The 26,995-nt window shown below is 37.7% G+C and overlaps 1 protein-coding gene across 1 annotated transcript in view; it reads right to left on the bottom strand.

Moving 5' to 3' along the window:
* Positions 1–26,995, bottom strand: part of LOC134205104 (protein similar) — a 406,085-nt gene that overhangs the window by 61,791 nt on the left and 317,299 nt on the right. Inside the window, exon 7 of the mRNA XM_062680031.1 lies at positions 4,133–4,686. Coding sequence (XP_062536015.1) covers positions 4,133–4,686 — 554 coding nt within the window. The remainder of the gene's footprint in view (positions 1–4,132; positions 4,687–26,995) is intronic.

The following is a 26,995-nucleotide window of genomic DNA, read 5'->3' as shown; positions in this document are numbered from 1 at the left end:
ACCTAGATAATAATAAATTGGTGATAATCTGATGAGGTACAATAATTAAGGCACCAATGCTAACTGCTTATGTAAGCTGAATGACGGCATTAATTAAAAAAAAATATAATAACTAATTTTAGCCGAGCAAATGTGCGAAGATTAGGTCACTATTGTGATGACTCAGCACCTGTCGCTTAATACGTTATCTCTGCTTTAATGTGTTATTCGTGATAGTGATTTGAAATTCGTCATTTCCAATATTTTGGCGTCAGACGACGGTACCAAGATAAAAAAAAGGTGCATGGATCAAAAACGCAGGGCTAGAGGTGTGCGCCGGTCGAAAAATCGCGAAGTGAATCGTCGAAGCGACTTTTTTATTGCACTCGTTTCATACAGATTTTTTTTTGTTCTAATTGTTCTAAATATTTACGAGAAATTTCTTAAAATTTTCAGGGAAAGATCTTCCGAATTTCCACGAAAAAATAGTGGAATACTAGCGAGAAGCTCTTAAGAGTTGTCACAGCAACTCTCTGGAATATTCATCACAAATTCTTCGGAATTTCCAAGCGAAATTCTTCGAAGTTTCCGCGAGAAATTGTTCAAAATGTGGATTTCAACATGAAATTCATTGGAATTCAATGATATTTTTTTTAGTCTTTCATTTCGAGGCTCAGAATTTCCAAGAAAAAATCTTTGGAAGTTCCATAAAAAATTCATTGCAATTTCCATACGATTTATTTGAAAGTTGCACACGGTTTCTGTAAAACTCATTAAATTGTCACGGTATTTTCGGTATTTCAACTGGAAACTTTGTAAAAATTTTCGGATTTTTTGTATGCTTCTTGATTGAACACGTAAGCCGAAAGCGACATACGGCTGATATTAACATATAGTCGAACCGGAAATTTGGCCGAAAATTACTATAGACGAAATGGTCGTTTGACGGAAAGAGCCATTTGGCGGTTGGCGGGTCATACGGTCAAAAATACCATTTACTGAACACATAATATGGCTAAAAATGACAAACCATTTGACTAAATGACATTTTCGACCAAATGGCCCTTTCTGACAAACAATCATTTTGGTTAAATGACCTTTTCGGTCGAACGAATCTTACAACAACGGCATCTTCGGTCAAATGACCTTTTCGGTCAACCAACTTTTTCGGCCAAATGACCAGTTGTGCCAAACGACATTTTTGATATTATTTCAGCCAAATGACAATTTCGAACTTTCCGCCAAATTGCTCTTCCCCGCTCAAAAATTTGATTTCAACAAGAAATTCTTGTTGCGGGAAATACTTCTCTGGAGTGTCCACTGGAAGTTGTTCGAAATTTCCTCGGGATTTTTCCTGGAATAAGCGCATAAATTCTTCGGAATTTTGACGGAAACTTTTTCAACGGGAATTCTCTAGCTCTTCTTAGTTTTTACAGAAAAAATTCTCGAAAAGTCAATGGGAAATCCTTGTATGGAATTTTTAAGGAATTCAGTGACATTTTCACGAAAAATTCTCTGGGGTTTCAACGGAATGTTTTGAGGGCACCAATCGGAAAATTCTACGGAAACTTCACTAATTCTCCGAAATTTTCTCTTTACAAATTTTAATCGGCGGCGCAACGATACAAAAAAGTTGGCGGAGGTGGCGTGACGCAGTGGCGCACATCTCTAGCAAGGGTCACCTTTTGCGAGTTTAAGAAACATTTCTGTATTTAAAAATGACGATCAAGACGTGAGGTGGTCCGAGATTGTGTGACAGTGCAGTATACAGAAAATAATGACAACCCAAAAGTAATGAACGCTATATGCAAGTCACCCAGAGATAATGTGACCAGAGGTCGTTTCGCGGGACGTTGCATTTTTCAACTTCATTTGACAAATTTATTCCAATTTATGCAGCCCTACAAATATTTTTATATTTTTTTGGGCCAAAACCTATGCGAAATGCACTTTTGGAGTGTTCATTTTCAAGACAATGACGTAATCCAGGTAGGCGTCCCGCGTTTCGCAGGACGCTTGTTGGTCATATTACCTAGAGATGAATACAATAATGTAAAATCAATTTTGGTTTGGGTTTTTGGGTTTGCTGTTATGATAATATTTGAACCGTTTGTTTGAGAAACTGTATATGTAACATTTTTGGCCAAAATGAGATTTTTATATATTCTGAATTCTCGTCTAAAAATACGTATCCTGGCAAAAAATACGAAAAAAAAAATTTTTGTTCCGGAATGTTTGAAATTTTTTTCGTTTGTTTGAGAAACTACATATACATATGTGCACGCACTTTGAAGAGCAATTACGGAGTACTGCTTACAGTTTTTGCACTGGAAGTGTCCCACAGTGTTGAGTTTTTCCAAAAACTATTGATCTGTATCGAAGAAATCGAAAGAATTGGTGCCAATTTGTACAAAAACAGTTTTTTGTTGTTTTCTCGAAATTATGTAAAATGGTTTCTCAAACAAATGATTCATTTGTGAACCATTTTTTATTTCTCCAAAGGAAACATTTTATCAAATAATTACGTGACTTTTGATAAGATTCTGATCCTGTTACACAAATGTATAGGTCGGAGTGGAAGTATCCTTTCGCCCAGTCATTGGAGTCTTCACGCGACTGCCAATGACAACGGCCTGAGGCTTGCCATGTCATTCATGTGCAGACCTCCCGATGCCTAAATATCGATTCTGATCGCTGTCTGGTGGTATGAAGATTCGCGCAAGGTTGTCCTTCATCAACATGATTGATGAGAGAACCATGTGGCTGACGAAATGAGAAAGTCTGTCCGAGAGCTAGAGAACCGAAAAAATACCGCTGAGAAGCATGGAATCCAGGCCGAGACTCTAAAAGTTAGAAGTTAAAAAAGTGAAGTGAAGCTAAAAATAATCGACCGAGTAATTCAAACTTGAATCAATACCGCTTACAAGATACGTTTTTGAATTCTTTTTAGCAGACTACCCGTTTGCGGCGAATATAAAAGCGATTTTCCAGAAGGATGATTAACAACGGACCAGATGTTTACTCTGCGACAAACCCTTGATAAATTCCGGGAGTACAACTTTCGGCGTCATCAGCTGTGGGCATCAAGTCAGCGTACGATTCAGGGAAACGGAACGATCTGTGGCAGATAAGGCTAGTACAAGGCATTCCGGCAAAGCTTATTAGGCTGATTAGTGCGACGATGCCAAATAGGGCATCAGAATTTTTGGTGAGACATCCGATTCATTCGTGACGTTAGATAAATTGAAGCAGTGCGATTTCGTGAAGTGAAGTGAAGCATTCGATTCTCCAATTCGGTGCAATCATCATCGACAAGTCTTACATACTACTTGGTTGTGCAGATGAAATCGAACTCATTGGAGTAGATTGCAGAACAGTGGAAGAGGCTTTCATGCCGTTTGAACGGGAGACTAAAATAATAGGGCTGATCAAAACACTCTGTTAAAACTAAGTATCTGGTGGCTGACAGAGAACGGGGCACTGTGTTGATGCCAAGGTGGAAATAGATGGGATGCGATTTTAATTAGTCGACAAATTCATACATCTTGGACTCGTTACATGGATAATGCTATTAGCCGCAAGGTGAAAGACGTGTTGCGGCTGTAAGTATGATTTTCTAAGGTTTGCGTAGCCATCTAAAGTCTCGTAGCTTACAGACACGGACAAAACTAGCTCTGCACACATCGTTAATTCGTCCAGCCGCCCTATACAGTTATGAAGCATTGACGTTTAAAAATGCAGTTTATTGAATTTGCGGAGTGTTTGAGCGGAAAATACTGCGTTCAATACCTGGCGGCGTGGTGAAAAATCATGAATAGCGAAGACGTATGAGTCACGAGTTTTGCCAACCGAGCAAAAATGTAGAGATCGGCAGGTTAATCAAATTCGGCAGATTGCGTTGAGCTGAACCTGTAGTACGGTGGCTTCAGGTGTGCAAGGAGATTGCCAACGCAGCCAAAGGGTTTTGCATCGGTCATTTTCTATGTGACGTTGGATTTCTAAATAACTGTAAAATAATTTTCAAAATCGAGAGTATTCAGGTTTTGCGTGGGATATTCTTCTAAATAAATTGATTTTGCCGCAAAATATTGTGTCATTCATCGGTTTCGGATAGGGTTGGATAAAGAGAGAGAATAAAAAACGTTCAACTTACTTGTCAATCCTGGCTCCTCCTCCGAGAACATCAAGAATCCTTTGTTCATATCTTCCGTGCGAGGGGCGAATATCTTGTCAGTTGCGTGTTTAGGTTTGACGAACAGCTTCGCCGTCACCGACTGCGGTACCTTGCGTTCGGGTGGTTTCTCTTCCACCACTATCACCGCTGGTGGTGCTGCTGCTGCTTCTTCTGCTACTGCAATTGGTTTCTTGGTAACACTGGTGAATATGGATGCCGTCACGGATACCGGACGTATTACACTGCCACCGACACTACAATTAGCACTGATTGGAGTCGGTCCTTTACGGATCACCTTAACCACCTTACCGACTTCTTTCTCCGGTGCAAGTTTCCTCTTTATATCGTTAATGTTGTCGTTGTTGTTACTGATGTTAATATTCTCTTTGAGCACTCTATCACTTGTCTTCACTGTTGTAGCGGCACTGCTATTATTGACTGCTTCAACTGCTGATTCTTCGACTGCTGTAGACTTCTGCGAGCATGCTTCCAGCTGGGCGCACGAGTAAATTTCATTTTTGTGCTCCACTCCACTGTGAACAAAAATTTAAAAATTCGAACATTGCTTCTTCTTGGGAGTTACTCCTCGCCACCACGAGGGACGCGAGAGGTTGCATTTTCTTCCGTTCACCACCGAAAATACGACTACATTGGGCCCGCGGTTCCGAAGCACACGGATAGACCTAGCGCGCACGTGTCTCGGATTTTCCTTCCACGATCAGTAGATCGGAAAATCAAAAGGGAAAATAAATTATCCGAATCGATACACGCTTCTTCGTCTTCTTCTTCTCGATCGCGACGCGACGTTGGTGTGTACTTAATGTTGTCCTCATTAATTTTCAATGTTTCGTAAGGATTTTATATAACGTTTAGTTAACTAGCCGCTAAAAGTGATTCAAATACCGGATTTTTCAATTATTCTGGATATGTATACAACAAGAAACAGCTGAAGAGCAACTTTTCAAACAACCGGTCGCTTCTGGTAGCAAAAGTGAATAACAACTTGTTTTTCCTCCGAGATGGTTGGTCAGTGATCTACGATGGGAAAACTGATACTAAGAAATAATTAAGATAGAATGCAGCAGATGAGCATGTGCGTCAGTTTATTCCTTGGGGAATGCGTGATGACAACCTCCCACTCATTTCGGTATTGGACAGCGCGAGATGTTGGAAGTATATACCGACTTACACAACTTTCAGAGGTATCGCTTCGGTTGCGAACAGAATAAAGGAGAATTCAACGCAACACGGGTTAAAACCGGCGAAACAGATATAAAATAAAAATGCTTAGGTTAATTTGATGAAACGAAAAAATAGCCCATGTTGATTTACAAAATTGCGTCGTAGGGCGGTCTTTGCAGAGTAATGACTCACGCTTCTGCTTTATAAACAAAATTTTATGAGATCAATCCCAGGCTTTTTTCTTTTATCAAATTATTCTTTCACTATTATTTCAAACTCTTCTTTGTTAACAATTTGTTTCTCTAGCGTGGCTATTTTAGAATATGCAGAGGTTATTCACATTAACTCTTCTATCGTTCCCAACTTTGTCGGCATGTCAACAGTTATCGTTTGAAAAAAGGCTAATTTTGGAATTGGACTTCGGAATTGAGAAAAGAAAATATCAGGCTTAGGTAGTCTTAGGTATAAGGTTGAGGACAGTCTAATCTGTTTGATTTCCGCTGTAGATTCCATAGTCTGCTTGCACATAGAGATAGCCAGTTCTCGCTAGGGGACTACGACACCTCGCTTGGCGCTACTAGAAATTTGAAAAACTCAGATAACCTTTAGAGTGAACAATTGATCAAAAAAAAACAAGTGCGACAGCTTCATTTCATAATTTGGAATTCTCTGACGGTACTTCAAATACCCCAATGCGTTGCATCGTGTGTTGATTAAGAATAATCTTATCAAACCTCGACGCGGCGATGCATGCCTCCACCGTGCACAAAATAGCTTCAAACATCTATCACCGTGGTCCGGTCCAATGAAAAAAAAAATGTTGGTTACAAAAGAAAAACACGATTATTAAATGTTTTCATTTCTGTCCGCTGTTGTTGGGTATCTCCGCTTGTGGAACGTTTTTTTTCGGAAACATTCCACGGTTGGGATGCTGATAAAAATAAAGTCAATGTTTTTTTTTGTTTTCAAGCGCTTCTGTCTGTTTCTAGTTGCGCGACGAGCAAAATATAGAACTGTATAAAATAAGACAAACCAAAATCATCTCAAAACATTTAACAGACAGAAATAAAAAGAAAAGAAAAACAATCAAACCTCTTCTACTTAGCCTACGACCATCAACTTGCGTCGCACAAATGGAAAAAAGTGGAAAAAAAATGTAAAAAATATTCATTTGGAACATAAATAGAATATTATTGGTCATACGTATATCACATTTTTTTAGGATAGAATTTTTCAATTGTACAAAATAAAAGTGTGGCAATAAATTATCTTGTAATCAACAGCAGAAATTAAAAAAATAAAACATTTTATCAAATTATTTGATGAAAAAGGATGCCTTAATTTTCAAAACTGTCCAGGCTTTGGTCACTTTGGCTCACATCGGACCAACTGTGTATGAAGAAGAAAGTCGAATCGTTGAAGAGTGCGGGTGACACATGGGCTCGGCGGCGTGACAAGTGCGTGGCGACCAAATGACCGAAAGTCGCGTCTGGTCCGGTTGGGTGGCTAAATTCACGATTTTTTTCTCGTGTTTGAGCTGCTGATTATCTACGAATGAACAGCTGCGGCTGTGGAAGAACGCTTATCTGCTCCGGTCGTTAGGTACTAATTGTATGCACGCGTCGAGTCATAGAATCGTGGCGATCGAAAAAAAAAATGTTGATTACGAATTTGGTAAATCGAATGTCGATTGCATTCTTAAGCGGGTAGGAGCTCAATGCTGATGGGACGCTCATATGGATTGTTTTCAATTGAAATCATTCGAGAGCATGAAGGATCGACGTGTGCCAGTCAGCCGAGTAGACGGACGGATTAACATCAGAAGAAAAGTAATGGCATGGTTGATCGGGTAAAAATAGTTTACACGGTTGTATTTGTAAAGGGGGAAACATCTTCAAAAGCAACGAAAACAAATCGATTATATCGGAGGTAGGACTAATTCGGCGCTTACTAAACAGAAAGGGTAGTGTTGTTGTTCGGAATTTTGTGCTGATTCATCGTGATAAAAATATGTTATATAGCTACGATCGAAATACAGTCATCTAACTAATCCATAACATCAAGCAAAAAAGTTCGATTTTGGAGACTTTCCGTATACTTAGTATACGAGAAAAGCAAAAACCCTGAACAATACACCTAGCGATGTTAGTGCCTTTCTTGTGCGGTAGAAAAGGTAGCACTATAAGGTGAATAGGCTCTTTATTCTCAGTTAATCATACTCTTTTTAAGAACCAAGAACTAATCAGGTGAGTATAAATGCCAGAATAGAGATTTTCTTTACTTTACCAGATTTAAAAGTAGTAATTTGACCATAAGTTCTGATACGATAGTCCGATCAGTCAAATTTTCTATTGATTGAAATTGACAAGAATTGTTTACACCTTTTTTTACGTACAAAAATGTATTTAGGCTATAACTTCTGATTCCATTGTCCGATCAGCCCAATTTTCAATAAGAATTAATGAGACAGGATTTCCCGTAGAATGCAACTTATTGCGAGCAAACCAATTGATGGTAAGTACCAAAAGTCGAGTCGATTGGTACACAACACTATAGGTCAAGCAAATTTATAGCGTTTACTCGTATTTAGTGTACGAGAAAGGCAAAAACAGCTGATCCTAGTGAAAAAAGTAATGTTCCCTATTATGAAGAAATCCGCAATAATCCTTTTCACCTCTTTACAGAATGTTTAAATAATATAAGGATTCCCGGATGATTGTCAATTCACGCCGCCACCAAATATGCCGAATTTATTCTAATTTCCCATGAAGTCTATAAATCAAAATTATTGGATGGCGTTCTATCCACAACTTCATTTAGCATGGAGCTGATTTTGGGCTACATAAAAGTGTAAAATACTTCTAGAAAATGTTTTTGTAAGGTTAACTTGGCCATTTCTTGCTATAAAACGTATTCTCGGGCAAACATATGTAGAAATATTTTCTCTAGGAAATCTTCCTGATATTTTTGTTTTTCTAGGAAATCCTCCTAAAATTCACACTGTTTATATTTTGGTTATTTATTATTTCATTATTTCAAAATTTCTTTTGAAAATGGTTTGGAAATTCTCCACCGATAGTCCTCTACGGACACGAGACCTGGACGATGCTTGTGCAGGACCAACGCGTACTTGGAGTTTTCGAAAGAAAAGTACTGCGTACCATCTATGGTGAGGGAGGGGGGGTTCAGATGGTGGAGGGTACGTGGAAGAGGCGAATGAACCACGAGTTGCATCAGCTGTTGGAAGAACCATCCATCGAAAATCGGACGACTGCTGTGGGCCAGGCACGTAGCCAGAATGTCGGATAGTAATCCGGTGAAAATAGTTCTCGACAACGATCCGATGGGCACAAAAAGGCTAGGTGCGCAGCGGCGAGCAAGGTGGATCGATCAGGTGGAGGACAATTTGCGGACCCTCCGTAGGCTGCGCGGTTGGCGAAGTGCAGCCATGAAGCGAACCGAATGGAGAAGACTTTTATGTACTGCACATGCTACTCCAGCCTTAGTCTGAGCAAATAAATAAATAATTAGATACAAAAAATAAAAACTTTTTTTCAAATTCTTTATGAATTGTATTTGAAAATAATTCAACTCCCCAGATTTTTTTATTTATCCAGTTTTTTTTCCTTATCTCTTTAACGAAATTCTTCAAGAATTTCTCTGGGATCGGAAAATAACTTCGAAATACTTTTAAGAAATTATCGAAACATTTCTTTTGGGGATAATAACTATAAATATCTTTGGGAATTTCTCCTGGAATTTCTTCAAAAACTCTTCATAGATTTTTTTTCTCTAGGAGGTCTATTGGGAAATTCACCAAGCCTTTTGTCGAAAATTCCTTCAGGAATTCATCGAAAAAGTCCTCCAAGGAATCAAACCAGGAATTATTTTGCGAATTTATTGGGGAACTTGATCAAGAAATCCTCAAGGAATTGATTCATGAAATCTTTCAGAAATTCCTTCCTTCACCGTGAATCCTGTCTGAAAAAAGAATTTGCCAGAACAATTCCTGGAGGAATGTTCTTAAGAATACCATTAGGAATATCTGACGGAATTCCAGAGTAATTCCTGGGGGAATTCCGAGAACAACTTTCGGTAAAATTCCTGGAGAACTGTGATTTCTGGAATTTCTGAAGGAATTCCCCGAAGAATTCATGGAAGAACTTCCGGATTAATTTATTTAGAAAATTGTTGATGAACTTTTAGAACTAGAACAATTCCTCGAGGAACTTTTGGAGGTCCTGAAGGAAGTCCCCAAAGATTTCCTGGAGGAACTTTTGGAGTAATTTTTGGGAGAAGTTCAGCAGGAATTCTTGGAAGAACTATGGAGAAATTCATTGAGGTATTTTTGAAGGAATTCCTGGAGCAACTTTCGAAGGAATTACGATAACAACTTTCGCAGGAATTCCTAAAATAACTTCCCAAGGAATTCCCGGAGCAACTACTGGAGAATCTTGTGGAGCAATTCCTGGAGGAAATTTTGGTGAAATACCTGGAGAACTTCTGGAGGTATTTCTAAAGGAATCTTCCCGAGGAATTCCTAGAAGAACTTCCGGATTAATTCATTATGAAAATTTTTAATGATTTTTTAGAGGAATTCCTGGAATTCATAGTAATTTCAAGAACAACTTTCGCAGGAATTCCTAAAGGAAACTCCGAAAGAATTCCCGGAACAACTAGCGCAGGAATTCCTGGAGAAACTTTTGGAGGAATTCCAGAAGGAATTTCCCAACGAATGCCTTGAGGAACTTTCAGAGGAATTCCTGAAGGATTTTTTGGAAAAACTTCCTGACGACATACTGGAAGAATTTCTGAAATAACATCAGGGGGAATTCTTGGAGGAATTTATGGAATAATTCCTGAAGGAACTTTCGGAATAATTCCTGGAAGACCTCCCGAAAAAAAATCTGGAGAATTTTTTATTCACGAAATCAGTTCACGGCGACCCACGGCAATGGCATGATGCCACCGCTGGCTGAAAATGATCTATCACGCAGCCGCCGATGACATTTCAATCGGCACACAGATCTAATTGGGATGGGATGCAGGAAAACTAAAAAAACACATAAATCTGCTCTGCTTCAACAAAATCTCCCACTTTAGGGAATACAAAATCTGATAATGTTGTCATTCTATTTAAATGCTTTCATTGTAGGTAGTTTTCCGTTAGATCTCCTAAAAAAAGTCGCAATGTATTGCTTATCTTCTAAGCACTTTGCAGTTTGAACTTGCTGGAACGCCATATTTACCAAACCAAACTCACTGCTATCTTGAACACAGCATTAGAACTGACGGACGATCTTTAGCCCGTACTAATGATAACGTGCCGTGCATCGGGAAAACAATTTCTCCTATTGCAGTCATGCAAATATGTTTGCCCTTGCCACCGGGGTTGAACTGGATTGGCGTCATTGGTGGATCGGTAGGTGCCTGCCTGCCTGCGCAAAGTCGGGCGGCGTTGAATCCTTATCTAAACACAAACAATCACATCTCGGTGCATCTACGGGTATCAAGGATCACCTTAGAACCTAGATTGATAAGGATTTGCACCCATAAAATGGGACAACCGCGATCAGCAGAGATAGTGCGATAAGTTATAAATAATTGGAACTGTGTTTAGTTTGCGAGGATTTATTGAATACAACGGATCTTTCGAAATGTGGGAAGATTGTAGGGCTTGGTCACAAATTATGGAGGCAGGAGTGAGCCCGTGAGTGATGACGCTAGAATTACCAATTTTATGTGTAACCGAGCGGTTACATGCGCGACTACAAAGCAAGTCCATGCTTAGAGTGGCTTGTGTCGATTCCTGGTCCGGTCTAGGATCCGGTCTTGGATTCGAAATTCAGCTGGGCATAAAAGTATCATCAAGGTAATGGTATACAAATGCAAAAAATGGTAACGTGGTTAGAAATTAATCTCATCGTTGATTACTGTGGAAATGCTTAAAGAACATGGCTGCAATGCCCCAATGGGAGTTGTAATTCCAACAACTGAGAAAACGAAGAGTATATTTTCTAACTTGGATTTGTTGATTTGCCTTAGTAGATCAGAACAAGCCAATTTGCGCAGAGAACACTCGGATTGTATGTGTATTAATTCGCCTAAGATTTTCAATGCACAGATTATGAGATTTGTTTTCGATAAGCAATGGCCATATCTCTATGTCGAAAATTTCACCATGAGAATCATTATTCATAGAGGAACACTACTTCTCCATCACTATAGTTTATCACGAAATTCTCCTTTATTAGAAGTTTTGAAAATATGTTGCGCTATTTTGAAACTAGTTCGTATAAAACAAAGGGTGTGACCGTAGACCCAAAGCATTCGGTGTTCAAATAAACCCACCAGCCACTACTCACTTTAATTGAAATCGGGAGGAAATTACCTAAATCGATGCAACATTCGACGGAGCTACACAAATAAACGAAACAAATATTGCCTAGCGTGCCCGGTTCCGGGAAGATCCGCGTGGAACGCACTCGATGATACTGGTTGTGCTGGTTCGTCCGTTTCGTTTCGTTTTCAGTTATCAACGAATGAAAGACGACGGACGACGATTACTTTAAATTGGTAGCTCTACTTCATCATCTTCCCATTTCATTGCCGTGCCACCAGCACGGCAAACGACAATCGGAGACAACGACAACCGCGACGTTGACGTTGACCAGGAGATTGTTGCTTGGTCAGTTGCCCAACCGAAAACGAACAAAAATCTACAAATCATGATGTTTTGCTCCGACCACTACTCGAAGACGGTGGAAACTTTGGGAGCACACATGCGGACGTTGCTTGTTGTTGAGCATATATGTTTTTCAGTTCTGAGATTTTTTTTATTAAATTAGGTACACTGAACGCAAAAGAGAACATAGGGAGATGGAGGCAATATACCACATATTATTATATTCTATTGAAACATCGAACTATAGCTATTGCATATTTATTTTAGATTATATTAATTGATTATGTCATCAATCATTTGCAAAAAACGGGCATAGTTCATTTTCATGTGCCATATTAGTTTGGAACAAAGCCCTTATGAAGCCTTTTATTGTTACAAGGGCGGCATTTTGCAACACTTTCCTCCAAACATTATCTACGTAGGAAGAAGAGAGATGCGAGCGCTTATATGAATGCTCAAGGGTCTAGTGTCTCCCCATATTCATCCTTTTGGCATCTTTACGAAGCCGAAACAAGTAGGAGTAAATTGAATTATGTATAATGGCAAAGTGGAAACCGTCGTCGTGGTGTTAATGCTAGTAAATTGCAATGCAGAATTATTCTTGCATAATACAAAGTTGCCGGGTACGTATAACTAATAAAATGCGACCGTATTTGTACTCGTTGAACTCTGCGGAAATGTGATCCATGGTGACAATATAATCATGCATCATTATCAACGCTAGCCACGCTGCATTGTGATCGGTGAATTTTGTATTCCGTCGGGTGCAACAAAGCGATGAAAGAGACTCAAACTTCACCGTCAGGTGACCATTCAAAAAAGCACCGAATCGTGACGGTTCGGATCTGATATCGGTCAATTGACTAACAAGCTACTGTGCTAAGTACAAGTTTAGTCCCAGCCCAGAAATCGATGCGCTGGGGATTAATACGAATCAGCCTTGAACATTCTTCAAATATTCAACCACTACACGAAACATCAAACGATGTAGTACGTTGCAGTATTATAAAATCTAGCGCAAATTAATTTTGCACAAAAAGAGAGTGATCGCTACCATGCGCGGCTGCAAATTCAACCAGTTCTCCACGACGGGTGGCTCCATTTGTAAACAAATCCAGACTAACCGGTCGGAACTTTCCGTCAGAGCTCGGGCTCGCGTGTAGCCGGTTGTTCGAGCGTGGTTGAGCCATTAATTTTTATCAGAGTCGATATATTTTAACCCGAATTTAACGAAACAGCACTTCGCTATGCGATGATGCACCATGTCGGCTTGTTTACAGCAAGCTGAAGCCGAAACATCTGCAATCCCAAGTACCAAAAGATTCTAAAGGTGCTGAATGCAATAAGATCTTGATGGAATCTGTTAAAAAAAACTGGGGCAAATATATTGAGCGTTTATTTTTACGCGTTCGTTATACAAAACAAATTAAACGCTCAGTATCATCAAGGCGTAACATGGTTGATTGATTTGTTTGTCGATCTTATCATTTGATCATTAACACAAAAGCGTGTGCAAGTTACCGGTGAAGATATCAGCAGCAATAAATACGGAGCGGTGAGATACGCCTTTATCATCCTCAGCGCGAGCAACAATAGTTTAATTCTGCGCAAATTCTTCCAATCTGCTGGTGGCGGCGACGGCGATAACTACGGCTAGAATGACGGCGACCTGTGTGAAGCTCACGCGATACCAGCGCAAACTAGTATTAACGACAGGCGTGCGCGCTCCGCTTCTTACATAGCGTCTATCTCGCCAAACGGACTTGTTAGAGGAGAATGGTCCTAATCGCACTAATAAAAAGTGCGCTATCGAATTTGAAACGAATGTATTCCAAGGTCTTAACATTTTTAAACTATGTGAGCTTCTATTGCCGTTTGCGGATCTGCACAATTTTCTCTTGTTTCATAGTTTCGAGTACTAGAATTCAAACAGTTCAAGACATGTTTTCCAGAACATTGACAAGGCGTACTTTCACATTATCCTGGCAAACCACGGGGTGTGTTCATACTTTTCGTTTCGCTGAGACTCGGCCCTAGCGAGAATCTTTTTTCATAGGTTCTCAACCATCTCTACTTCCGTCTAGAGAGCATTAGCATTTTTTTAAAATACATATGTGTCGTTGAGAAATTGCAAACGCGACCAGATCCGAACCATAATAATAATGATAAAGCAATGTGCTCACACACGCCACATTACCACGCTATTTGTTTCACAAAGCCTAATATCGTTTGATACTATCGATGGCAAAAAAAATCCAGTAACACGTTTTCTCGCCTAAAATTGACGTGGGCTTAGCATCTTCTGCTATTGATATTAAATGAGAACAACGAACCCTTTTTACATACGCTTAAGTATTAATCGTATTCACACATTGTTATGCTTATATTACGCATATCACGGAAGGCACTAATAACATCTAAATCTTCCTGCGACTAACTGATTGGACGTGTCTGTAAATTGCTTTCGGTTAGCAGCATAATTAAATGCCAATATTGACAATCAATTGCGTCACAATAGATGTAGGAGCGAGCAGGAGCGACGACCTCTATAACAAAAGTTTGTATGAACTTGGCTTACATAGGAGGTTAAATACCAAAAAATAATACCAAAAAATCTTAAGCAAAATACATGCTTAGGTGATTTAATATCAAACGAATAATAATTTGTTATGCATTTGGCATTGCAATAACAGAGTATTTTGCATAATACATTTTGGAATTGTTCTTTTGGTATTCTACCTCCTATGCAAGGCAAGTTCATAACTGAGTAAGGTAAAAGAATTAGACATTAATGAGTGATTTTCTCCTGCTCGGGTGAGGCAACTCAAACAAACGTACTTGAATTATAACAAGATAATGGCAAGCGTTTCTTTTCCTCGCCGAATGAGCATGACGTCGCATATGATATTAGTAATCGTTTTAAGTGCATGTTTGTTAGAGTTACGCTGCAATTGTTTGAGGGGGTGCATATTGGACCATCCTCCACTACCCACACTTCAGAAGAAGCACACAACACTACAATCCATTGCACTCTCTATGCGGTGTGCGGATTGTATACGACACTCTACATATTGGTATGAGTTATATAATGAATTTAATTGTTTTCAATTTGTTTCATTTAGCGATTCCACTGTCAGGAGGTTCGTCGTCGCTATCGCCGCGCCCCGTTGACGGTTTTTGGTTTCTTTTGAATGACGGCATTTATTTTTTTGGGGGTTAAATTTGACACTAACAAGTTTGATGCTTCCAGGAATTATTTGTGCTCTATAGGAAGAATTACGAATGAAGATAACCAAAACCAGATAATCGCTTGTGCCTGTAAATTGCACAAATAGAATAACAGACACGCAGGGAATCATTTGATTAACCTCTGATATTTAAATAACATCACAAAAAGGTGATGATGCTAAACAACTAAAAAAACTTTTGCTAAACAACTCTTTCTGTGGATTAAATTTGATTCAAAATCTCTCGTGGTTTCTTCGATCAAATATGTCATTTCGTTATAACAAAATATCAAAACACAAACTGAGACATGTTTCAACACATTCAATGCATGTATTCAAATTTCGAAACGCAGCAATCTAGTTCATTTATGTTTGTCAAAATTGAACGTTGACAAATCAAAATAATTCATCACTTTAATTAATCAAAATTAATTCAAATGATGCAGAATCAGGAGCTTAAAAGACATTCTTCGAATAAAGCAAAAGTACAAAAGTACTTACTTGGAACAATTGTGAATTGTAGCAATAAAAAATTAAAAAGAGAATTGGGAAATTGCAATTAAACAAAGTAGTAAAATATCGATAAATAATTAAATATTTCCAAAGGCATACAAATTTTACAAAAAAAGGATAAGAAAAATTAGTAATTGTTCATATAAGTATAATAACTAAAAATTTACCTAGACAATTCGAATTTTCCTCATAAAACTTTCCCAGACAAATCAGTAAAAACTGAGACAGAATTCCCCGTAGAATGCAAAATACATTTTTTTATTACCAAAAACGGGCGCGTAAAATATTGTCAATTATTTTTTTGGCCTTTTTACTCAACCGATTGTTCGCAACAGATTGCTACTATGTAATACTATTTTTATAACACACGAAAAAGGCTCCATGACCGCTAGGTGGATTAATCTGGGTTTTCAAAATAATAATTGTATCAAATTTGTACATTTTTTGTCGGTATTTTTTGTGTTGAGCATTTGACCTCTTACCTAAATAGCATCGAAGCTCATAAGATATGTCAAAAATAAACCTAAGAGCTATCAGGAAAAAGTTATTATCTGCTTTTCATTTGTCTTCAATATAAAACAAAGATAGTTGGAAAAAAATCTTATGTTTTTCTGGTATTAAAAAATGGCAACAAGAGGGCCAGCTTAGGGCTGAAAACCTCTCAAACAAAGATAAAAAACTATCGTGGAGTAGCTGCAACATCACAAAGGTTTTATGCCGAAACACTAATCTGACAGTATTTACGTAATTTATTAATTCTTCATATTAGTTAAATCCAGTTCAATCCGGTGGGAAGTCATCTCCGCCGTGGATCTTCTTATTGAATCTGAACGACGTTAATTTCGTTCTGGAATCCTTGCTGATTTCATTCGTCGATGATTTTAAACTATATTGGCTTGAAACACTTCATTTTTACAACCACAACTGAATAAATTAGTTGATCGGTGCCATGAATGAATCTCTATGCTAGTAAATGCTCCAAAATTTCATTTTGCGGAAACTTTCCATTTTAAATTTTGACTACAAAATTGGAAACGTAGCCTTCAAAGAGAGGTTTTTTTGAACGATTTGGTGTTTTGCTGGACTAAAAATTATCATTTAAATAAATTGCCATACTCAGATGCGTCCTCCACACCAAATCTGTCTCATGTTTTGCAGCAAAATGAATAACTAAAAAGACTTCTGATGGGGAAACTTCTGGATTTCTTTGGGTATAAAAACATCACCGCGTTGGCCTCATGATAGACGAATGCAAAAATTGTGGCTAGAATCTTCGGAGTTAGCAACTAGTGAAGTGCCTACCCAAGCAGTACACATCATGTAGAGAATTTACAGTAATTTATATACAACCACATTTGGGTTATAGACCGTAAGGGCATCTTTAGTAGTAAATGAAACTGTTAAAAGGCCATCGTCAACAGCCGTTGTAGTTTTAAAAAATTCGAACAGCTTCGTAAGGAAATTTATAACTGGAATAATGCTCAGTTGTATTTTTGCACGGATTTGCAACAGAATTTAATCGAGTTTTATTTTGTTCAAAACAAATCACAGCAGTTTGACTTTTTTATTTGGCCTCGGACGATTATGTTTTCGTTTTTCAATATAACACATGTGCAGTTTATAACTGCGACTGAAGATGCATCTCCCGTTTTATATCTTTGGCAGTTGTAAAATTTGTAATTCGAGGAAGAAGTATAAATACAACAGTAACATCACCTTTAGAAGCTTTTTCTTGAGAGGTACCCCTCCAAACTTTCGCTTTAATTGAGGTACCCCCTCTTGAAAGTAGGCTTCCAAGCCATTGAAAGAATAATTTCGAGCCCTTTGAATGGAGCCTTCCGAGCCTCTTGAAAGAAGCTTCTGAATCTCTTGAAAGTAAGCTTCCGCACCTCTTGAATGGCGGCTTTCGAGTTACTTAAAAGGAGGCTTACTTTGCATCTTGAAAGGACGCTTCTGAGCCTCTTGAAAGAATGCTTCCAAGCCTCTTGAAAGAAGAATTCTGAGCTTCTTGAAGGGAGGCTTCCGAGCCTTTTGAAAGGAGGCTTCCGTTTCACTTGAAAGTAGGTTTTCGAGCCTCTTAAAAGGAGCCTTCCGAGCTTTTTGCTAGTAGGCTTCCTGTACCTTAGGAGGTTGAGCCTCTTGAAAGGAGCTTCTCGATCTCTTGAAAGTAGGCTTCCTTACATCTTGATAAGATACTTCTGAGCGTCTGGTAGAGAGGCTTTCGAGTCTCTCGAATGGTGGCTTTCGAACCATTTAAAAGGAGGCTTTTTTGCATATTCTTAGCCTCTTGAAAGTAAACTTTTAAGCCTTTTGAACGAAGAATTCCAAGTTTCTTGAAGGGAGGCCTCAAGGAGCCTTCCGGGCTTTTTGAAAGAAGGCATCCGGCCTTCTTAAAATGAGGCTTCCGATCCTCTTGAAGGTAGGCTTCCGGGCCTCTTGAAACGAGGCTCTCGGGTCTCTTGAAAAGAGGCTTGAGGACCTCTTGAAAGGAGCTTTCCGAGCCGTTTGAAAAGAACCTTCCAATTCTCTTGAAAGGAACTTTCCGAGCCATTTGAAAAGAACCTTCGAAGCCTTTTGAAAGTAGGCTTCCGAGCCTCTTGAAATGAGTTTTCCGAGCTTCTTGTAAGAATGCTTTCGACTTTCTTGAAAGGAGCCTTCCAAGCTTTTTGAAATAAGGCTTCCAACCCTCTTAAAACGAGGCTCCCGGGTCTCTTGGAAGGAGACTTCCGAGCTTTTGAAAAAGAGGCTTCCTAGCATCTTGGAAGGAGGCTTTCGAGCCTCTTAAAAGAAGGTTTCCGAGCCTCTTGATAAGAGGCTTTCAAGCCTCTTGCAAGGAGGCTTCCGAGCCTTTTGAAAGTAAGCTTCCGAGGCCCTTGATAGGAGCTTTCTGAGCCTTTTGAAAAGAACCTTTCGAGCCTCTTGAAAGTAACCTTCCGTTCCACTTGAAAGGAGCTTTCCGAGTCTTTTGAAAAGAACCTTCCAAGCCTCTTGAAAGAAGGCTTCCGAACTTTTTGTAAGAAGGCTTCCGACTTTCTTGAAAGTCTTCTCTGAGAAAAGCTTTCTTGCCTCTCAAACGGAGGCTTCTGAACCTTTAGATTCTAGATTTCAGTTCAAAAGCCTATTTCTAACATATTATTCAACATTTTGTTTAGATCAGGTAGATTGCATTGAAGATTTTTCAAATTTGCTCATTCGACGTTTTGTCCGTTAGATCTTTTGTTCCGCAGCCCTTCATACGCTGTGGTGGTTAAGCACGCCAGGATTCAATTGGCTTTGATTTACTGATCGCCATGCATATTATGCACAAGACAAAGTTTTGAAATAAAAATACACAATTAACAAAACTTCATCAATAAGCCAATCCAATCGAAATTTAACACGTCCGCCCTTACGCATTTTTGTCCAAGGTACCCCCTAGAGCCAGCGAAGGTATCCCCAGGGGTACATGTACCCCAGGTTGAGAACCGCTGCTCTAGGGCATAAGAACGGTAGCCATAGAATGCACCGAAGAACGATTGTACGAAAATACTCTGAAAACCGATACCCCGAATGCATTTTCCTCGAATGGCACTATTTCCCGAAAGGCAAGTATTAACAGGATGTTTACTGGCAGTCAATAAATGTGAGTGGCCCTTCCTTTTCAGGGCTTTTCCCTGCTCCAAATTAAGATTAAGACTGGCTGTGTCAAACAATTTTAGGCCGTTACAAATATTTGATTAAAATTATGTCCTACTGGTCGTGCAATGGTCAAGTGAGGTGGGGGGGGGTTTGGGATAATGAAAAATAAATATTAAAATGCAGAAAAATCCATTAAACTTCTCGGATTTTTTAAAGAATGTTTTGAAAATCCTCAAAATTGTCCGAATTATTTTTTGTTGTCCCCTCAAACAAATATTTTTGGGCCCAAAAAACGGAGGGGGGGTTGCAGAATTGTTTTTAAATATTTGTACCGGCATTTTTTTGAAATATATTATTTTTGGAAAAAAAATATTTTCGGGCGAACATTATTTTACGGAAATAGTTATCTTCGGGTAAATATTTTCGTAGAAGTGTTATTTCCAAAGAAATGATACTTTTTAGGAATGAGATGAGCCCCTATCGATAACAAAGAAATAAAAAAAATCTCAGGGAATTATGTTTTCCGAGAAAATGGATTTTACAGAGAAAATGGATTTTACAGAGAAATTGTATTTTTGGGCGAATCCTATTTCCGGAATATGTTATATTCGGGCAAATTTTATTTTCGATGAAATGTCGTTATTTTGGATATTTTATTTCCGTGAAAATGATATTTTGGGGTGGATGCTATTTTCCGGCAAATGTTATTATCTTAAAAAATATTATTGGACAAATGCGTTATCGGAGAAATGCTGTCTTCGGGGAAATGTCATTTCGGAGAAATGTTATTATCAGTATATGTTATTTTCGGGAAATAGATATATCGAGGAGATGACATTTTTGAGGAAATGTTATTTTCGAGAAAAATTTTTTTTTGCTTCAAAATATTTTCGAACAGAAGTTTTTTGGAGAAATGTTATTTCCAAGAAAATTTTATTTATGGAGAAATGTTATTTTCTAGTAAGAGAATTCGAAAATAATATTTTTCGAAAAATTGTTAGTTTGGGATAATTTTAAAATTCGGGGACTTGTACAACCTCGTGTGATACAAAAAATGGGAAAATTGAGCCTGTATTTAAAAGACTTGCAGCTGTAGGTTGGCTAATCTAAATTTAAGTTATGCCAAACGTACATCTCGCCTATTGTACATTATGTCCTACGTCGTTATTCCTAACGACATCATACCTAACGTATTCATGCCTAATTTTCTTATTTATAAGGTCACGCATCCCATAATTTGGTCATATTTGATTTGCAGTTTGCAGCTGCAGTTTGACTTGGGATATTAAAATGATAGTTTCCTGGTTTCATAATAGTTATAGGGTTACTCTGCTGATTTTCAAAAAAAGCATTTCTAGACCAACATTTGAAAAGGGCGTAACTTCCAAAAATTATTCCTACTGATTCTACGTCTACATATATAGCTGTATATGAGGAGGAAGAATCAAAAGCAATAATTTTTGGCTGTTACGCTCTTTCCAAATGTTGTTCTAGATTTAAAGAATTGCCACCAGCACTCATCCTACCATCTTACTGTAAGGTCTAGGCCAGCGAAGTTATTGATCATTTGTTACAGTGATTTAAAAACGCATGTTTTTACATGGAAATTTTGAACCCTCAATCATTCGAATAAAATAAAATTTACACAGCTGACCCAATCAATCACGAAGTGGCTTTTCCTTATATTGAACATCTCGGTCAAAACAATTTTAACGCGTTTTTTGAGTACTTGCAATTAAAGTTTGAAGATGTGCAAAATCTGTGGATTGTTGATATTATTGATATACGAAATGTTGCTTTGAAGCAGGGTTACTGATTCCTACATAGCATCATCTTTCGCTTGAGATGCCGCTCAGTTATGAATACCACAGCTTTTGTTCGTGTGTCTTCGTCACGCGTGAGAACACGATACGCAATGAACCAAACCATACATTTTGGGCTTCCCTTTTCATCCGTGCTTTTGCCAATCACTGAGTTACCAGTATCTGCAAATTGGAAGCAAACGGCACTCACCAGTTATTCGTATCTGCATGGATTCTTGCTTTGCGTATAAAGTGTTCATCGGATTCCTTGTTGATTGCATCACGAGCGATGGATCGCCAAAACGCATCGCGAGTGATGATGATTGGGTATGATTGGAAGTTGTAGGGAGCGTTACACAGGATTCTCTTATGGATATAAACCTAGAGGTTCTGCTTTAGCCTTTCGGAACATTTGAAGCGCGAGTCCACAAGCCTTGTATTTAGTATTAATTATTGTTATATCGCTTCAAACTTAAAAGATAGACGCTTACAGTCTTCACTAAAGTTATTTGAGAGATCTAGGGCTTTTAGTTGAAGATGAGTTCAGGGATGCTTCCGCTTGACAGCGGTAGCGTATGTGCGACGACGTAATGGGGTCGAAACTTATACGATTTTACTCTTTGAAAGGCAGACGAATCTAAACAATAAATTAACAAAAACAACAATAAGACGCAATGTTTACATGGTATTAAACTCGAATGAATGTTTGTTATACATTAAACAGTTCAGAAACATTGGAAAATTTGTGGCAATATATTTGCCACTGCCTTGCAAGCGCAATTTCAGCGACAACAAAAATAAATAAAATATTTTTAAAAATTAGGTTTTACGCTGGGTGCTGCGGATAGAGCCGCTTTTCTGCGCTCAAGCGAGTAGAAGGATATTTTGAAATCACTCCCATAAACAAAATTATTTTGCAGTTACTTGGTTGTCAAACATTTCCCGCTCTTAGAATTTCGCTTTCCATGCTGCATGAAAGCGCACAAATGCACTAGACTCCAAGACTTTACGGTTGTTTACATACATTCTTGCTCCATTTAGCTGCTGAATCTCGTGAAATTTCGTAACGAGTGCTTTTAGTTGCATTCCTACTAATTATCCACTCGAAATATAATGTGAAAATATTTGTCACAAAGAATACAAAACTAAAAAAACGCAATTTAGTCGAAAATCCAAAAATTAAATATACACCCAGGATTTTTTACGCGGTTGGAGTTCATTAATTTCTCGGTTAACCTGAACGTTCACAGCTTTTTAAATACCCCCTGAATTTTCTTCGATTTTTTGTGAATTTTTTAGTAGGGTTAACTCATTGTTTCATTGACGCTGAAGGTCTTAAACGAGTAAAACCAAACCGTGTAGAAAAAACCTGGGCGTACAAGAAAAGCAACGCATTTTTCACGTTAAACACCAAATAATCTAACACAGGAGATACAAAATAATTAATACCAATGGGAAAAAGTATAACTTTGTCGTTTTTTTAACGAATTACAACTGTAAACCCTTCTTTCACTCGAAACTTACGACCTATTTGTAAAAAAATTGACATTGACATTTAAATTTTTATGGCTTAAATCTGGAGTGTTACTAGATATGAAATATAGCTACTAGATTTTTTTATTCTTTGTTAAAGTGATTTTTAAATAATTATAAAGTTCATCACTGATAGTACACGTGTGAATTTTTTGTTCCGAATTTCATATTTGTGATTATTTATTTTTTTAAACTTACTCACTCGACTCCGAGAATAAGTATCATGGAAAAATTGGATTAATGCATACCGTCGTCGGGGGTGACAATGGGTCTGGGGTGAGAACGAGCCAGCGTCCTCGCCGACAGTCTGGAGGTCGGAAAAAATCGTTCAAAAAGGTCTCTTATAATTCAGTTTTCTTGTTCTTAGATACACTAAATCTAATCTTCAATTTTATGTAGCTGAAACAGTGACCCATTCTCATCACCATTTGAACCACTGTTTCCCTCGAAGACGGTACCTTATAACACAGAGAACAGACATGGAGGCTCGAACAAAATTTCTAGATTGCTAATGATACTATTGATTGATTGTACATCATTTGATCTATACATCATTTACCCAATTACCCTATACACATTGGCGGAGCCAGAGTTATGGTAATGGTAATGGTGGGGGCACCAGTAACTTCAATACACATCAAGTCTTACTAGCATATAAAACACGGATTTCACTTTAGATTAGGAAATATTTGAAATTTAGTGCGTTGGCTAATCTGATTGGATCTTTATATGTTCCGTAAACTCGCAAAAACAGTTCTAGCCTTCTTGATCCGTGCTCTTATGCTTAGTTCCGCCGTCCGAAGCTAAGTGGCTGCCAAATATTGAATGTTTTCGACGAAGGATTTCTCGACATTTTTAATTTTCTCCAAGAATTCTATAAAAAAAACTCTACAGGGAAAGCCCTCCGTGATGTCTATGATAACTTTGGAAATTCCGGAATTTACTTTAGAAATTTCTTTACGAATTTCTTTGGAACTTCTTTTGGGAATTTCTTTGAAAAATCTTTCAAAAAATTCGGAAATATCTTTGTAAAATATTGCAATTCGATAAGAAATTCCTATGAGATTAATATACTTCCCCCATTCGCATATATGCCAGTCCCATGCCGTTTTTGTCGCATACAGATATAATAGCCATTGATGTTTCAAATCGCATGTTTCATATAAAGTTTCAAAAAATCTAATAATGATGTTTTACATTAGATGTTATTAAAATTTTGCTGAGTAGCTCATCATTCGATAGATTACCGTGAAACAATTTAGTTAGGGTTAAACAGTGTTTGATTCTGTGCAGTCAGGTTGTGCAAATTCTTAATGGAACTGTTATGCGAGTACTTTCAATATTGAACGCACATGACTTTGTATTTTTGGACATACAAGATCAACACTATCCATTCCCGAGTAGACGATAATAGTTCAATAATATCAAATGTTGATAGGATAACACAATAAGATATGGACATGATTGATATAAGAGATAAAAGATAAGACGATAATATCAATATTTTGCACTAAAATATCATGAGAAGACCAACTTATGGTATTTTTTATAAGTGATCAATATCATGTGCCATTAGTTCTTATAGGTTCTTATTCATAGCATATCTTGATATTTTAATGATATTTCGGTGTAATTTTTTTATATACTTGCCTGTTCTTTTATCTCTTATATCAATTAAGTCCACATCATGTTGTATTATTCTGTTCATGGCTTCTGCCCGGGTTGGGTTAACTCAAAAGTGATGAAAAGTGAAATTTTACTGTTATGTGAGTGGGGCATTATAGGAGTTTCGATGAAAATTTATTTAGGAATCCGTTCTGAAATTTATTTATAAATGCTTTTGGATTCTTTCAATTAATTTAGTATTTGTATTTGGTGAAATTCCAGAAAACGTCTTGATGAATTGTTCCAGAAATTTCTTGGAAATTACAGGAATTTCTTCAGAAAATAATTTGGAGATTTTTCAAATTTTTTAAGACATTCCTTCGGAAATATTATCAAAATTGGCGTATATAATCAAATTTCAGAATAAACATTTTATTTGGTGGGTCACGTGCCCCATCACGCCCTAGCTCCATCAGTGCCTATACACTAGCGCCGTTAAATTATTGAATTGCAGACTAAACTTACTTCCATAATAATGGTTCTTATCTGTTCTTACAAACCAAATGAATTTTTGCTTTTGTGAAGGCTGCCTCAAAAAATTGTCCTGTTTCGCCTAAAAAAAATGAGCGGAAATCATTTTGTTGAATGGTTATTTGAGGAATACATGTTGGTTCGCTATCGATATTTAACTTGAGTAAAAAAGTCTTTGAGGTCATTGAATGTCTCATAAGACTGTCACTATAGAATGTCGTCAGTTGCATTCTAGTAAAAATTCTGCTGAGGCCTACTACACATGATGGTATAACTGCAAATATACATTACCAGGTGACAGATGGTGTTATGTTGTTGCGTATTTGTATCAATGTGGTTCAGCTTCAGCATAAAAACTAGCTGTATCTGCTGTTCAATATAGTAGATTTTCTAATTTACTTCCACACACACGAGGTGGAGAACAGCCTTGAAGAAATTTAAAGTAAATAACTAGAGTTTGGTATGGAGACATAATGAAAGCTCTTTTATTGTTTTGAACTGAAACCTATTAAATATTCCAAGCATTTTTTATCCGTATTTTATATCGATGAGATGCGTAGTTGGTGAGAACTACGCATGGTGAGAATGGGTGATTTGTCCAAACAAGGAAATTAATTATACTTTAAATGTTGTGGCGCCATCTCTTTCAAACAGCACCACCGTTTTAGTACAGGTTCCCTGAAGACAAATTGGAAGAAGCACTCCGCGCCCTATTTTAGAAATCTAAGACTTCCGTTTGATGCCAACATATCGAAAACCTATTGGAAAATGCATTTTTGCTATCACAATAATTAAATAATGTTCAATTTGTCATGCTATCAGAAATCTATGGTAAACTACGACGAGCAGCGATATCATTTGAACCTCGCTCCATACCTAGGTAGGTATATTATTCTCCACCCGCATCGCTTGCTGTCCGTTGCAATGTTTGCCGGCGGACTGCGATGATTCAATTTTTCTATCATCATCACCACTCATCGCCATTCATCATCGCATCCGATCGCAAATCTCCAAATTCTGCTGGAGATAAATCGAGGCCGATGCAAAAGCAGTACGAACAGTACAACACTTTTGCACACACCGGAGTCACTCACCACATGGTGATGAATCAAACCCGAAGCTAATGCAGTACGAATAAATACGAAACATATTCATACAGGATTCACTCGTCAGCTTTGGGAAGATAAATTTTGTGCGGTTCATTCGGGATGCATCATTTATCGTTCTTTCCCGATTCCGTTCGCAAAGTATGAGTGAATGCGAGATACTTGATGCGATTTCCAGTAACCCTGCTTTGAAGAGTTGTTTTAAAAATAATTTAAAAATATTCCAGGGAAATTGATTACTTATAAAGATTTTGCAAAAAAGGCATATTTTTGTTGAAACTATTTTAATTCTCTGACTTCCTGTGCGTTTTGATGAAAGTGTAGTTCAGCATTCTCAGATTTTAGGGAGACTTGAGACTTGATTTCCTTCTCTTGATATCTGTTCAATGTCTAATTTTAAAGTCATTAAATTTATCAAATCAAAACCTGCGAACTAATTCATAATATTTTTTGTTCGCTATACTTCTGTATCAGTAACTTATAATTGATGTAAACCAAAATTGCAATGCAATGCTGTCGTTCAAACTAGCACAGGTCACATATTTGCAGTTTTGCGTTGTGATTTAATTTTGGATTCTTTTGATCAATGCAAGAGAAAGTAATATTTTTCATGACAACTCAAAATATCACCACAGGGTGGTCAAAACACACTAACAGCCCTTTGAAATCAATAAGAAAAAAGGTTCACTGCAAATTTTCCTCACGTTCAAGTATCTGGATGGTAGGTTGCCCAACAACAGTTTCGAGGAAAAAAAATTGTTTAGGGTACTTTTATTTCACTGATAATCAAAAAATATGGAAAAGGCAAAAACCACCGCAACAATGTAATGTTGATGGTCAACCTTGCGATAATTTCTGCTGTTATTGCACTACCGCAACAATAGAACCAAGTGAGAAAAAATAAACACTTTTGTATTAAAAATTATTAAGGCAAGATTTGCTAAAAAAATCAATAATTTGAAAATTTGTGAATATTTTACAGAATTTCCCATTTTTTATCCTGCTAAAGCTAGGGCATATCACAACGATGTAATGATAAG

The sequence above is a fragment of the Armigeres subalbatus genome, chromosome 1 (genome assembly GCF_024139115.2).
Source record: "Armigeres subalbatus isolate Guangzhou_Male chromosome 1, GZ_Asu_2, whole genome shotgun sequence".
NCBI classification, from domain to species: domain Eukaryota; kingdom Metazoa; phylum Arthropoda; class Insecta; order Diptera; family Culicidae; genus Armigeres; species Armigeres subalbatus.
The sequence above is the reverse complement of the archived record's forward strand: the minus strand, read 5'-3'. Positions and strand labels throughout refer to the sequence as shown.